Consider the following 16,445-nt stretch of genomic DNA (forward strand, 5'->3'; position numbering starts at 1 on the left):
ACCTCCGCGCTCCGCTACCCACTGTGGGTAAACACCTATGGGAGGCGTGTCCAGAGGATGGAGCCAGCTCTTCTCGGTGGAAGAACGGTCATCTCTACCGAGCAGTCCGACAAGAGGCAGCGGGCAGAAGCTGGTGCACAGGAAGTTCCACGTGAACATGAGGAAGAACTTCTTTACTGTGCGGGTGACCGAGCACTGGAACAGGTTGTCCAGAGAGGGTGTGGAGTCTCCCTCGCGGGAGATACTCAAGAGCTAGCTGGACGCAGTCCTGTGCAATGTGCTCTGGGATGACCCTGCTTGAGCAGGGACATTGGACCACTCAGCCTTACCCGTTCTGTGATTCTGTCAGTTTCTGACCTGAATTAGTCGGGGCTGTTACGCGTGTGGCCGGGCCTGCCTGCACCGCCATCGGTGCCGCAGCCAGAGCCCAGGTGCGCCCGGCTCTGGCTGCCGTGCGGACCCCGCCATCCGCCCCAGGCCTGCAGGCGGTGTCACGGGACCGGCCGCAGCACACGTACTGAATTGTTGGCAAAACCGTGCCGCCGCCCCAGCGGGTAAGCAGGAGCGGGACGGCCGGCAGGACGGGGGTGACCTCCGTGGCAGCCGCACAGTGCACGGGTACCGCGTCTGGTGTCCCCGCGCCCGGTGTCACCGCCCCGGGGCGGAGCGAGGTCCCTGCCCTCCCCGCCCCTCGGCAGGTGCAGCGCCCCAGTCCGCCCCCTCCCCGCCCGCCCCCGGCGTCTACCACGGTGTGCGGGGAGGGAGCGGAGCCGGGCGCGGCGCTCCTGCCTGGGCTTTCCCGCCCGCTTCCCTTTCCTCTGCCCGCCCTTCCCCGGCGGGTGGCTGTGGAACGGGCCGAGCCCGGAACCCCGCGGCGGCGGCGCGGAAGATGGATGCGGCGGAGGCCGGCGCGGGCGGCAGGGCGGGCAGCAGCGCCGACAGCCTGGCCGAGGAGGAAGAGGAGGACGAGGACGAGGCGGCTCCCGGCAGCGGTCGGTCTAGCCGCACCTCGTCGCTGGTGAGCGGGCTGCTCACCGAGCTGTACAGCGCCGCCGAGGCGGCCGCCCCTTCGGGCAGCGCCCGCTCCCCCGCCCTCCGGGAGCTGCAGCAGCGGCCCAGCCAGGTCAAGTACCTGCGGCTGAAAGGTACGGCCCGCCCCGCCTGCCTGCCCCTGCTGCCTCTGCCGCCTCGCTTTCCCTCTGTGCCTGCAAGGGAGTCCTGCCCGAAGGTGCCCTCCGTGCCCGCACGGGTCTCTGTGTGTCCGTGTGTCTCTATCCAGCCTTTCTGCGTGGCCGTGGCTCCCAGAGGCTTCCCACGTGCTGTTAGCCGGGAGCTCCCTCAGACCAAGGCCTCCTGGGCTATTCTCCCCTCTTTTGTTTCAGGTACCCTAGGAGCAGAATTGGGGTCGTCTGCTACTAGTCTCTGTCACAGATTGCTCAAGCTTTTCTGTTTCTGTGACTTTGGTGCTTTTCCTCACAGTAATGAATCAATGTCCAGTTTTTCTTTCTTTCACTCAGTCCTTATGTTCTGAATCTAAGAGAGATGCTATACATACAGTGCCACAAGGCAGAGTTGTTGTTCTCGAGTCCTTTTAGTTCTACTGGACATAAACTAAACTGGACAACTGTAAAGCTTATTTGGAGGTTGGCATGTCTTCCAGGAAAAAAAAAAAAGTGTAACAAAAAATGTAAATGCTCGAGTCAATGAGAATCTAAATGAAATTTTCAAAGAATTCTTATGAAAGTTAGGTAGCCTCAACAGTGCATGCTTGTGAAAGACAGAGACGTGCAACTCCAAGTTGATCCAATGAAGAGGAAAAGAGAACAAAGGCCTCTTGTCTGCTGGTGTTTAATCACTTTTGCTTTTGATGAGGAAAAAACCCAAGAGGTGACTAAATATGCCTGTTTTTCAGAGCTGTACAAACAGCTATCTGCTTCCGTGTTTGGCTTCTTAATGAGATGATACGCCATCTGATGTTACTAGGATGTAGCTCAAGTTCTTCTGTGTGTCCTTTGGCAACCTGGGACTCGACAGGAAATTTTCTTGTTCAGGAATATATTTTGTGGTATTTCAACTCATTCATTATGCTGCCAAGTTATTTGTTTTTATAGAGACAGCTAAATGGCACGGGTGGGAAAGAATAAAACTCACCTGACACCTCTTGTGGTAACTGCATAAGTTAGTCGGAATGCAGCTTTTTTTTTTTTCCTTTAAAAATCCATAGATTTAGTTTTTAGTTACCTTGCCTGGTACAAGTGCTTTTGAATTCCATCTGAGCAGCAGGTGCTGAAGCAGGGTATTGTCTATAAAATACAGTATTGTTATATCAGTGGCTTCCCCCTTCTCACAGTCATACTTTTCACTAGCCCATGGTTGATGGTAATTTCAGTCTAATTTGTCCTTTTCTTTAAGCTCTCTAGTATTATTGAAAACGTTTTCCACATGAGCTGAGCTGTATACCATCCCCCTGACAGTAGCTTTTCCTGGATGCATACATATTTTTTTCCTGGATGCATATATATTTTTCTCATTAGATCAGGTTATTGAAGAATAGATTTTTTTGATTGATTTTCCTTCCAGCGTTAGGGGACAGGGGTTGCATTGAAAGTGATAGCTTGAAAACTTAGCTGCAGGGAGCAGGCAACTGTGTAGATGCTGGTGGCAAGCTGTACCAGGGTATTACAGGAAGGAGCTGAAGAGGTCAACATGTGTTGGGCAAGACCCAGGATTTCACTGATGGGGTGAGCCCCTGAGAACAGAGCAGAGGACTCAGAAAAATTAATGGATTTAAGACATCTCCCCAACAGCTCCCTTCTCTGGACCTGAAATTCACCTCATGAGGGGACAACTAAGCTGAGACATTTTGATGAACTAGGGGCACTGGTGTCACTGTGAGTGACCAGGAGAGATAATTGAAGCCATGACTAAAGCCCTCTAGTTGCATCTTAGTGGAAAGAATTCCCACTTTGATCTCACTCTAGGGTTGCATTTGTAGCTTCGCAGGCAGCTTCTTGAACATGTTCCCTTGTCTGTTACAATTGTATGTCTTGTCCATGCACAGGTGGCTCCTGGAAGGTGCTGTATTTGAAATGTATCCTCTGGTTGCACTATTATGGGTATATTCTTGCTACATCTGTCACGTTCCTCGGAGTTTATAACAGCATAATTGTTAAGATTCATACACTGTGCAATAAATTCAAGTACTTTTGTTTAAAAGAAAGTTAAAGACTTTGGTTCAGATTCTGGAAGTGTTTATAAGTGGGAATTACCCCAATCAATAGAACTTGTCATTTATAGAAAGCTTGTATATATAAATGTCTGTGGGGCAAGTGCCTTTGCATGTCAACTACAATAAGCTGTTTGTGAATGTTTTGGCCTGGACTGAGGTTGTTTTCTCTGCTTGTTGGCAGATGTTGATGAATTAACAACTATAAAACGAGAACTGAATTACAGAATTTCCGTTCAATCAGCAAAGTTGCTCCGTCTTCTGAAGCAGAAAGATAGGCTTGTACAAAAAGTCCAGAAGAACTGCGACATTGTCACAGCTTGTTTACAGGCAGTTTCCCAGAAACGCTGTAAGTACTTTCTGTGTGCTACCATAAGTAGTTTATTTCATTAATGTGGGTAGTATTTCATTTAAGCCCTCACACTTAATTTAAAGTCAAGAGGTCAGGCTATGCAATTCCTTAGATATGACTGGCTCCTAATGATGTCAGTAGTACCTGGAAACTGCCAAAGTTCAACTAGCTCAGCTGGGTAAGCTGCTGTAGCCTCAGCTGTGTGTATTGGTGGGGCACCCTCACTGTAGGCTATCTCCCAGGCTTTTTCCCAGCTTTAATTCACAGAAAGCCCAAATTGAATTTTTTTCAGTCTGCATACTTTATATAACTGGGTTTCATATGGTTATAAGGGAGATGCTGGAAGTGGCCATTTTTCTCACTGACAGCTGTAGACAGCATAAGGAATTCTATTCCCAGAGCATTGTTAGTTCTGTGTAACTCCTTTTTATCAAGTGTTTCCAAGGTGAGGAATATTGGTGAAAACAAACCTACTTGCCTCAAAGCCCCTTATCAGCAGCTGTGTTTTGGGGGTTTCTGAAAGAGTGCATGGGAAAGAGAAGACATTTTAAAAATTAATTATTTATTATTATTTTATTATTTAATTATTATTAATTTTTAAAATTAATTTCTTCCATTGTGTAGCCTTTTCTTTCTGCACAGTGAAACCTTTTTATTTGACTTGGCAAAGCTGTTATCTTAAGATAGACTGAAGTGCTTTTTGGTAGTTCTGCTAAAGTGAAATTGCATGTAATGTCATATGTAAAAATAAATAGAAATTATGCCTTTGGAAAGGAACTGTGAAAATAACTTAATGTTCCATCTTATTTTTTCATTAACACGCAGCGTGACAGGTACAGAAATATTCAGGTACAGTAAATAAAGCATGGTCTTTTCATAAAAATATCTGTAGGAGATTTGAGGTGCATGTAAAAACTGTATTAAAAGAATTGTACTGTAGTGGCATGTGCTAATGTAGTCTAGTTAAGGGTTTGTCTATTAATGTGAAACTTAATTTTTAGACATTTAAAAGCGTTCCTTTGTTTTATTTAAACCTGGCATGAAAGTTCTTGGCTGTCATGTACTGTGTAGGCATATTTCTTCTCAAAAACTCTTTTCTTAATGTCAGCTTGATAACCAAGGCCTCTATGCCACTAGTATGGAAGCATATACTGTAGTCTTCTTTTAAATGAGACTACTTGAATTTTGTACATAGTTAGAGGATTTGACTGTAAATTCTGAATGCTTTTTTCCCATGTAGTGCAATCTCTGTGTGGAGGTAGGACTGTAGTTTTCAATTAATCTGAAGTTCAAATTCAGATGTTTGAATGCCACCTTTAAGCAATCTGTACAGAGCAATTGCAAACAAATATCATTTCATGAAAATATGGAAATTCTATCAGACCCTTTTTAAATACTGCTTGACAAATTAACTCCTAGTAGTAACTTCAGTTAGTTCAGAAATTACAGGGCTGATAAATTTGCTCTCTTATTTTCTGGTGGAATGTGTATCATGCTTTAATCTGTTTCTACAGAGAGAAAAAAACTATGCTTAAAACTGTTCAGTGTCTGAAAGTTCAGGATCTGTAAGTTTTGCAGCTCACACAGGGAGCCATCCACTGCTCAGTCTTGGCCCAGTGCTGGCTCTTGGTCTCTGCTGAGTGCACAGAAGAGTCTTGGCCCCCCGGCAGCTTTGGGAGCCCATATCTGACTGGCTTGTGCTTCAGTACCAGCGGTAGCCAGCGCAGCGCCTGCAGCATTTGAACCCCTGAGTGGGTAGAGTAGATGTGGAGGAACAGTTGCCAGGGACAACTTCATAACTTACTGTGGTTCTCATTATGCTGCTGACCCTTGTCCCTAGTAGGTGACACGTGTTTTGCATACAAATAGATATTACCATAGGAATTAAATTTCACTGTAGAGTGGAATGCTTTTTGGTCGGACGCGTGAGTGGTCATGGCTCTGTTGAGGGATGGTAAATTGTTCTGTAGAATATATGATAAAATCAGTACACTGTACTGTAATTCTAGTTTGTAAGATATATGAATGAACAGTTTCATTTTAGTAATTTTTTTTTACCCAAACTTAAATAAAATACCCCGATATAGAAAATTAGTAAGAGAGAAATCACAATGATGGCCTGATGGCAAACATGGCACATGTTTCTCTTACTCTTGTGATTTTGACTTAATTCGGGTAAGAAGATACATGTTTGTTCTGGAGCACTGTAGACTATTTCAAGTCCATATTAGAAACTAAGCAGAGTGCTTTATGCACTTAATTATATCATTTGAGAAAAGAAGAATTAAGTAAAAAAAAAAAAATCAAGGTTTTGCAGCTGTCATCTAAAGAATATGTGAGAAATCTTTCTTTTGTCTCTCTATATTTTATATAGTGACAGCTTGCTTTCATTACTAAATGTATTTTGACTGATCAAATTGCAAACCAGAAGTTCCTTGAATCACAAATTTTTATTGATTTTGATTTAAAAAACTCCAAAAGACAACTAACAAACAACCCAAACCAAACTCTTGTATTATCTATAAAACATTGCGAAGTAAAAGCATCCAGCTCAATTGTAAGTCAGTCTGGCTGGAAGCAAGCAGGAATGCTTAAATCTTATTCAATATAAAATAAGCTGAAGTTACAGTAACATAAATTTCATGAAAATTCTCTTGTATTTTTAATGAAGAAATAATTTTAGTAGAAAATTTCCCAAATATATAAATAATTTCCTGCAGCTATGGTGGTGCTATGTACCTATAATAATTTTAAATGCGTCTCATGCTGTGTTTGGAAAGATTCTTAATATTCTCTCTTGTAATACTTGTTTAGAAACTATGATTCAAGTACTAATCTTCTGCTATTTGAGCATTGCTTCTGTATAGAAGTCTCTAAGATAACAATAAACATTTGCTTTCTAATTTTTTTAGTGGTTCTGGTTTGATTTAATGCAGAGCCAGTAGAGGGAGACAGAATATTTTATTTTGTGCAGAATTAGAGGTGTATCTCTGGTTTTGATAAGGATATAAATGCCATCAACCTTCCTTAAACATGAAGGGAAGTGCTTTACAAATGCTGTTAGGCAAGAATTGGATGAAAACATTTAGCATTGGGTTGTCAAATAAATGTTATTCACAAAGGAAATATTAGGTTCCATATGTGAAATAGATGAAAAACAGTGACAATTGGCTTTTTAATTATAACTGAGGTCATTAATTCCCACGTGGTTGTCAAAGTTATTCAGAAGCTCCTGACCAAGTGAGCTGAATGTTTTGGAATCCAATTACAGAAATTGACAGGGTTATGTCTGTATTTATTAGTGGTATCTGTGAACTCTTTGAGTGCATCTTAATGGGATAGAAAGCCAGCAGGAACTGGCATGATCTGGGCACAGATTTGTATCCCTCATGTCCCCAGAGCATGGACAGTTTCCTGGTAGAAGGCTGGGCTATGAAGTCTCCTTGATTTCTGAGAACAAGTTACTGTCTCCTATACTATCAACTTTTCTCACAAGGTATGAAACTCAGAGGAAGCTGGGAAAGTATTGCCTGATCTTATTTGCACAAATTGGTTAGGAAAGAGCTGGGCAAGATCACCATGTGTACCTTGAAAAGTGCAATTTAGACATGCAAAAGTCTAAATTTCCATACATTTCGATTAAATTTCAGCTTTCTGTCTCATTCCCGTCTTCCCTACCTTTAGCTTCAGTCCTACTGCATCTATGTCCTGTCCCATCTTGTTTTTTTCCTTCCAAATGTTTTATTTTCTTACATGATCCAATCTTTAAATATTCTTCTTCTTCTCAGCTCTGTTCCATTTCCTCCATCCCTGCATTTTGTCTATCTTGCAGTGTCTACCCAGATTACTCCCTATTATTGAGTTTTCTTAACATTATTCCTTGGTCCCCTTCATATGTTCTCCCTTGTATTTTTCCTGCATGTACTAATTATCTACTCACCCATTTTCTCCATCACTCCTCTTTCCTCAACATGGTTACAAAACCAAGGCAGAAATTCACAAATTTTAGTTTGTAGGACAAAAGTTTGGTTAAAAGTGTAAGAACAACTTTAACACAATATAGCATGGACACAGCTAATATTGATTTGATTGAACTTGAACTTGATAAAGTTATTGGAGGAGATGAAAATTTTTCACAATGAAAACAATCAGCTGCTGAAATAATCTTCCCAGGAAAGCGGTGGATTCCTAAATATTGGATGCTTTTAAGATTTGGCTGGACAGGATGCCAGGCTATCTTTTCTAGATCATGCTTTTGTTGAGAAAAGTTGATGATCCTTGAGGTCCCTTCCAATCTGGTATTCTGTGATTCGGTGATTGATTTCACTCTGGGACAGAAGTCTTGCAACATGGGGCAAGTACTTGTGTACATATGTAATATTTCATGCATATCAAATTTTGCCTGTGGCTTTTCTGTCTCTTCCCACCCATTTCCAGTTTGATGCACTGTTGCAGTAGTATAAATATGCTTAAACGTGGTTAACAATGATTTTCTGATCCATTCTGTGTCCTGTGCTGGTTTGCCAAGAGTGAGGTAATGGAGCAGTTAGAGAAGGAGAGTACCTATATTTAGGGATGCTGGAGCTTGGCTCAGTGGGGATGGTAGCTGTGTGCTTGGTCCATCAGCTGCACTGGGCCACTGGGCAGCAGTTCTTTTGATCTGGGTGGTGGAGTTCACCAGCTAGTCCCTTGGGATGGGTGTGCACAAGGGAAAATGGCTCTAGACCTAAGTGTGGTCTTAACTGACCTGGTCATTGTTATCCAGCATTATTAATAAATCGTGGGAATTTTAAAAATATTATGAGAGAGTGCTTCAAAATAGCTGCCTATAGTGATGAATATAAAATTAAATGCCATTTGACTAACATACTTCATTTCGATTCAGCTAGCAAAGATTCTGGAAAATCTGAAAGCTTATTCTATTGCACTAGTAGCCTGGACTGAGAAGGATTACTTTTCTTTTAACACTAGGCTTGGAGAAAGACTGAATACAGCAACATTCATTGCTGTGCATCAGGTCATGAAGAAATGTTTCAATAAGTGTGTATGTGTCATGTTTAGTATTTACTAATGTCAATTAGATTGTGTATTCTGGGTATATGTTAGTCAGACTAGGAGAGAGTTTGAGTGCTGTCAAATGTAAAAGTGGCTATGTGGAACACAGACTGACAGAACTGATCACTAACAGAATAATCCCAAGGAGTTTTTAGGTAGTGAATTCCATACTTTCTTTTGATGAGAGTATCATCTTGGAACTGGTCTTGAGCTGCACAGCCAGGATGCTGGGACTTGGGGAAGTAGTTTAACAGAGCAGAAAGTCTGGTATAGCACTGTGTACCATCCCTGTCACAGGATATTCTTCTGGAGAACTATCAACTAAGTACCAAGATTTAAAGTGTAATTGTGCTGCTGATGGGATGTGCTCACAAAGCATGATCTTGTAAGTAATGAATTATGACATCTTTGATCACTTGAGCAGTAGCATTGGTTAGCCCTAGGGGAAGAGACCACCCCACTGCACTGTCTCCAGCCAGCTCTTCAGGATGATCTGTGCTAGCCCCAGAATGCTGACTGGTGTGTGAGTCAATAGAAGTCCTTGGCTAGTTAATTAAAAATACTTCAACTGACTGCCATCTTCTCTTGCCAGTATTCTCCACTGTAAAACAAAGCTGTAATATGAATTCTAAATCGGCAAACTGTGCAGTCAGCTTCCTTACAAACCTGGCAAATTGTGTGATTGTGCAGATTTGATACCTCTCAGAGGCCACTTTGGGACTAATTTCAGTTTCTTAACTCCCAAGGTGATGTAAAGTTTCTTTACTTTCCTGGTGTTGCAAAGATAATTTTTTTCTTTTTTTCTTGAAAGAAAGAGGCTGGATTTGCCATCTGATTTAGTCATATATCAACTGAGCAGTTCTTGTGGTCTGTGTCACTGCAGAATATCATTCAACAGGTGGCAAGAACTAAGTGCTTAGTGCATTACAGAACCTGTAATCCTCACTTTTGAGGGAAATTCTGCTTTAAGGATACAGCAACTAAAATATCTTGTTCCAGCATGAAATAAAACACCCACTCACAAGTCAATTGCTTATGAAGCAAAATTCTGAAAGCTTGCATTTCAAACTAAAATGCTTTGTTCAGATGCCTTTTTCATATAATGTTATGTAATGAGCCATTTTCAAGTAAGATGATAAAATGTTTAATCCTAAAGATTGAAAATCATGCTTTTAGCATTTGGAATTCTGTTTTCGTCAAAGATGACATTTTGCTGTGAAGGACTTTGCTTTCCACAAACTGGTATTTTATGGCAGACCTTTCCATTAAAGTGGTTTCTTTATGACAACTTTGTGACAGAGAGAGCTTCCTGGGAACATTCAGCAAGCCATCTCTGCAGCTCACTCCCTGGCTGCTCAGCCCTGGGATTGCCAGGCTGTTTAGGGAGCTGAGGAGCCCACATGCATTCCTAAGCCATATGTTTTCCTTCTGAGTCTGTAGGGTTTATATGAATCCTTACTTTTCTGTGTCACATACTTTCCTAACTACTTTGTCCCTAACACTCACCACTGAAATGTTTTACCTTAACAAAAGTACCTCCCAGCCTCCTCAGAGCAAGTACTATCTCATAATTGGCTAAAATTTGAGCATTTCTTGAAAAAGGCTTTTATCATGGGCTCCTTCAGTGATACTCTTCAGGATTTAACTAAGCAAACTATCTTGGTGGCTGCTTTGACTAGTGTGAGTAGCCAGAGGTAAGATTGCCTTCGTTAAAAACCCTGGAAGTCTGCTTTAAGTGACACTGGGCAGTGCTCAGTATCAGCACAGAGTATAAGACTACACCTGACTGGCACTTTTTTCTCTGAAGTGTCATTCCACTGCTACCAATAATAGGAAATTAGCTGCATTTGGAGCTGGGGTCACTACTGCTGGTAAATTCCTCGGGACAGTGTGGAGCCTGCTGACTAAGAGACCATTACGTCCTTGAGAAAGGTGCTACCTCCTGGCTCACTGCTGCTGCTCATTTTTCCGTTCAGTGAGCTGCTCTTTCTGGAAGGGTGGGATTTTCCTCGGAAAGGCAAATGCCAGGGATTCAGGGCTAGGCGGAAACTGTGCAAAATGAGCAGCTGACCTCGGGGGACTTGCCTTTGAGAGGAGAAATCCTTCAGTTGCCTATTGAGCGTCAAACTTGACCCCAAACATGGCTCACAAAGAAACAGTTGGCTGCTCTGAGACATACCAGCCCTTAAACCACAGGAGTGTGGTGAGACCTGGGAGAGCCTGCTCAGCCAGCTGTGGTGTTCCACTTCTGAATAAGCTGTGGGCCCTGAGAAATGGAAAACCATACCCTTGCAGCCTTCCGTCTCTCCCCACTTTGAATGCTTGCCCTGGGCAATGGCAGACGTCTGGGTTGAGGGTGTAGTGGGGCTAAATTGGCCTGTCTGAAGTGTGTTGTGTGGGTGTGTTCTGTAGCTGTCCTCAGCCTCTAAAATGAAAGGTGCACACTGCAATGGTCACCTGAGGCAGTGAGAGAATCAGCCACTGATTATGTAACTACAAACAGTTTTCTTTCTTCCCTCCCTCCTTTCCTCCCTCATAAGTAGTTCAGCAGTATTTTTTTAATGATACAGAAACTTGATGGGATAGTAACAACTGAATGTGGATACATTATAAAAAATTATTTTTGCAGAATAAATATTTCATTGCATATGGAACTGAATAGTAAATTCAGTAAATCATTCTGCCAGCAATAATCTGACTACTCAATCTAGGCCCAGTATGCAACAGAAAATGCAGATTGTTCAGTATAGGGATGTACAGATCGCAGAGTCGCCATTAAATTCTTGTCCTGCAACATTTGGTATAGGATGTTGTAACTGTGCTTTGCCAGTGTGCTAGCAGCTGTGACAGCAATGAAGCTGGTTGAGTTAGTGCTACACCCGAGGTTGTGTTTATTTTGGGTATGCATACAACTTGGAGGCTGACTCCTTACCTTCTTCTCCATACTTTTCTGGGTAACAGTAATCCTGTTGTAGTTGCAAAGTCACAGCTAACCTCACAGGATTAGCTTTGTAATGCATGTAGAATTTTGACTCCCCGAATTACACTATTCACAACAGCTGTGCCATGAGAAATTGATGTATTGGAGAGTACTTGTTACATAAAATACTTCCTTAGTATTAGAAATAGGGATTAATGCAAGAGATTATTGTGTGGGGGGCTTTTTGGATTACTTACCAAGTAATGCTTGTAGTACTTACATACTCATTTGCCTGAAAAAAGTGGTTCTCAAACCAGGGATCTCTTATTTCTCTGGTACTGCAGTAACTTTGGAAGGTGGGATTTGATTAGCTCAAATTGAGGAGGCATGCTGGAGGAAGGATGCTGCTGGTTGGAGACAGCAAAGTCAGAACAGCCTGTTCTCTGTCTACGGTCCCTGTCAGTCAGTCATTACATGAGCAATAACTGCCAGACTCTGCTGTTCCCTCTGCTCCTTTGCAGCTATTCAGATGGATACCTGATCAGCAGTAAAATTTTGTTAGTCTAATAGTTCCCTGAAAAACTGGAAAAGCTTTTATTTAGTCACCCATGGATTACAGTGATTAAATGAGGTGAAGTGCCAATTTCCACGTAGGTTCAGCAAGAGTGTGAAACAGCTCATCCCACTGCTGCCCAGCAGCTGCAGCCCAGCGTGTCTGCCCTGGGGCAGGAGTGGGCTGCAGGGCCCAGCTGAGCAAAGGGCTCAGCCTGCATGTCTGTGTGCAAAAGTGGTTGTGTGCTTTTCTGTGAGGTGTTGTCAGCATCCAGGGTATAACCCAGGAGTTCATTGCACTAACTGGCAATTTGCAAGGAAGCTGGCTCCACAACCAGCGGTGCCGAAGGCCACGCGGGAAGGAGTGATGTGTGAGAAGTGCACCTGAGTGCATTCATATTTCACAAACCTTTAGACACTTCTGAACTGATGGTAGATCTGCTCCGATTCCTGCATGTAGCGAAAAGCCACAGCATCTGTGACAAATGTTGCACAATCAAGATGTAAAGTTTTGTTGGTGTGTATATAAGCTCACAGCAGGGGTGGCTGTGTGAGCTGCATAACTATAATATCATGTCATTTCAGTCTTTAATCCTTTTCTGACAAGCTTTTGGATGTGGAAATAGCCTGAGAGAAAAAGTTCTGTTGTTAGCTTGTATACACAGTCTTTCATACTTGTCTAGCTGAGCATTGCCTTCCCTTTTATTCTGCTGGGGGTTACACTTCTGTACAAAAACCAGTGCTGTTATTTTTCCTAATGAAATGCTAGTTAAAAAAAAAAAAAGACAACAACAAAACATTGTGAACTTGTAGGAGGGTTAATGGGGCTTCAGTGAAAATACCCAATGGGGTATATGGCCTTTAAGTAACACAGATGCATTTTGTCTCCCAGTGGTACATGCTAAACATTCTCTGGTTGCGTTAGCCTTTGAAGATAAGATTTCCTGGATACTGAAGATCAAATGGAGGATAACATCTGCTTGGGATAATTAGTGCTAGGAATAGACTGATTTATGAAGCATGAGGCAGTGCCAGCAGCTATGTTTCTGCAGCTTTGAGATAGCTTGATGTTTAAAAACAAGATGCTAGAAACATGGGCTGTGGAACTTAGTCTGTTTGTTTATAATTCTGCACTGGAACAGCTCTGGAGGAAGAGTTAAATGAGAATCTCAGATTTTTAAGATGTTTTTCTCCTTGAAGCTGTTGATAACCTGAATTTGACTTACTGAGCAGTAAATGAGTGCTCCTCACATACCCTTGCATTTGCCAAAGAAGTTAAGTCTATGTTCCATCTCCACATTAGATCATCTTACTTACAAGCCTATCATTTTCTTTTACTTAGTAAAAATTGGAAACTTCTTGCTATGTTTTGTCAGTAGCAAAACAGCTTCTAAATTTAGTTCTCTATAAATTATTGGTAACTTCATAAAAATCACAGAACCTGCTACTGATCAAGATGTTTTCCTTGCCATCTATACAATACATATGGCCAAAATACAGACCATGAACAGTTTTTGTTTCTCGGGCCGGATTACACATCTTTGATAGCTAATATTTTAATTTTGTGTATGTGGTGGTGTTGTTGCCACTGTTTGTTTGGGTTTTGGTTTTTTTTCCCCAATGTGTTATTGCTCATTTCTTGTCTCTTCCAATGCTCACTGGCAGAAATAGCTGTTGGACCTTAGGTCCTGAAGGAAAAATAACTATACAGTGAAACTAAAGGAAGTCAGAGTGGGGAGGTAATAAATGTGCAGAGCTGATTTTTTAAAAAAATGTATACTACTTTGAAGAATTAAATATTACTGATATTTATAATAATATCTAGAGAGGACTAGAAGTCAGGTAGTCTACCTATTGAGCTGGACAAACTAGACATCAGTGGACAAACTAGACATCAGTGGATGGTATGAGACTCTTCGAAAAACAAACTTAATGAGACAAGGTTACTTGAAGGCTGGTAGACAAAGCACAGGTTCTGAGAAATTAAGGGAGTTGTCCCACATCTATGCAGTAGTAAATAAATAATCAGAGCTTTGCTGTTATCAAAACTCATGCTTGTATGGTGCTGTACGTGCTCAAAATCAATTTTAATGGCTCTAGGCTTTAGTACTAAACGAGCCTTTGATTAATCCTAAACACATCCAGTTCAATAAACTTGTCCTGTAAGAGTAGGTTATGAACTGAAATTTTATCATTTAACTGTTGAGTATAAAATCCTGCAGTAGTAATGTCATCAGAACTGATAAATATTTGCTCCTCTTGGTCTCACAAACTTCATCAAAAACACTCTCTGTGTCAAACTTGCTTAAATGACTAATGTGTGTATTTTCTTCAGGAAGGGGAGGTAGTGGTTTGAGGTTCTTTTGCTTTGCTAGCTGCTTCTGTTTCCAACACTTGGAGAGTTATGCTTTGTGAAGCTATGGCCCACGTAGGAGATGAAGGGAATTAGGTAGCCTGGAGGACTTGGAGTTACAATAGCTTCACATACATGGAAAACTTTCTTTCTGAAACTAGTGGCATCTGCATGTGAGAACCAATGCATAGATGATCAAAGAACTGTATTGGTGGTGCAGGACTTGCTGTTGACAGATCAAGGTTTGTGGTTCCAAGAGCTCTGTGGTGCTTATATGAGCTTCTCCAGGAGTCAGCACCATTCCCGTCCCCAGCTCCAGAAAGGCTCATGTTTCTGTTCCTGTGTAACAGAGCTCTGTCCATGGAGGCCGTGTGTACTGGGAGACTGAGAGAGGGGATCTGTGCTGGAAGCTGAACTTTTATCCTTGGGCAGTGTAGGACAGACTGTCTCTTTGCTACATGTCTGGTGAAAGCCTTCCATTGTCTGAACCTAGTCTTTGCAGCAATTCCTTAGCATTACGGCGAATGAGTATGAAACAATGTATAAAAACGTCTATGTATAAACGTGTCTCATTTCCATATTTCCTGGCCCAAAGCAAAGACATTTTGGCATTAATAATTTTTGTAAATTTGGCAATTAATTTTTAATCTAAAACCTTTCCAAGCATTCTATTTGTGGGTAAATTTTGTCTTGGAGACATAGGATCATTTTGCTTTCTTTCATTATGTTGGGCAGATAAAAATCCTGGTGTTTCTGAAATAGCAGTTCAGATCAATGAAGCTGCTGATTCACACTATAAAATTCAATTTGTATGCTAGGTGCTAAGCAAATAATTAGATTCTAATAAAGGAAGAGAAGTTCAGTTTTAGATCTGGGACCTGCTGTGACCTCCATTTTTCTGCAATATTATCTGAAGCATAGCTACAAATCATACCTGTCAGAATTCTTTTTTTCATGTATTGTATTAGTTTTTCTGCTGACTTGGTGACTTACTTTTTTAAATTACCATGTAGCATTTAAGCAGGGTTCTGAAGTGTGAGTACTGGCCAAGATATGCGTTTATTTCATATTGTTTAACAAAGTTAGGGAACACGTCTTAACTTTTATAATTATACTTTTCAGCAATTTTTTTTTTATTATGGAAGCCTCTTCAACAAGTTTTTCTTCTTAGTGTGTTCTGTACCAAAAGAATGTTTTGAATTCTATGCTTCAGTAGAGACAAATAATTTCTCTGACAAAAAGAAGGTAATTTGCTCTCCAAAATCTCACTTCAGTTCATTACTTTGGATTTAATTTAAAAGTTGTTCTCTCTATATTTTATCGACCATATAAGCATTGCTATGACTTTTATTCCAGTTGTTAACTCTAGACTTTATGTTACTGGTTACTACTAATATATTGTTACTTTAGCAGTGCTTGCATGACACATCTTTTACCTTGCTCATGAGATGCAGCTACCCTCTTAGGGCAGCCGTGCATCATCTGCTTTACTGTTATAGTTGGCACACAAATGCAATAAATAAAATAAGTTGATTCTCCCCCACCTTTTATTTTCTTCATCAGAACAACACAGATACCTGTTCCTCAAGTGGCAATTGTATCTTCAGAGTTTAGTTATGTCTTTGAAGCAAATTAGAAAAAAATATCATGAGAAACCTAGATGGTGTTGTTGAATTACAGACACACAGCCAATTTTACAACATGGAGATATCTTTCCACTTATCTGTCATTTTTCTCTGATTAAGAGCTTGTTAGAAGCATGTGGAACGTAGCATTTGGAAGCTTCTGCGAACTCTTTTTTGTTGGGTGTACTTTCTTCCTTTTGGAAGACAACATATATATGAACAAAGAATTAAACATAGAGTGGACTTCGGTGTTTGATTAATGACTGTTTTAGTGTTTGTACATATGTTTTCATGAATGCTAGTGTGTGTGCTTTCCTTATGATCATTGTAGATCTAGTCTGTCTTCCTCTCGCCACTTTAAT

At 41.4% G+C, this 16,445-nt stretch overlaps 1 protein-coding gene across 3 annotated transcripts in view; it reads left to right on the plus strand.

Moving 5' to 3' along the window:
- The first annotated feature begins 14 nt into the window (after positions 1–14).
- The window catches only part of TBC1D30 (TBC1 domain family member 30), a 53,418-nt gene continuing 36,987 nt past the window's right edge, over positions 15–16,445 (plus strand). The window contains exons 1-2 of one of the 3 annotated variants that reach the window (XM_085044299.1): positions 15–1,145; positions 3,411–3,575. In XM_085044299.1, the coding sequence (XP_084900425.1) occupies positions 890–1,145; positions 3,411–3,575 (421 nt within the window). In that variant the 5' untranslated portion in view covers positions 15–889. The remainder of the gene's footprint in view (positions 1,146–3,410; positions 3,576–16,445) is intronic. The other 2 variants (XM_085044281.1, XM_085044291.1) reach the window with 2 other exon arrangements.

This window comes from Lichenostomus cassidix, chromosome 1Aa (genome assembly GCF_008360975.1).
Source record: "Lichenostomus cassidix isolate B80296 chromosome 1Aa, HeHo_3.0, whole genome shotgun sequence".
Lineage (NCBI taxonomy): Eukaryota > Metazoa > Chordata > Aves > Passeriformes > Meliphagidae > Lichenostomus > Lichenostomus cassidix.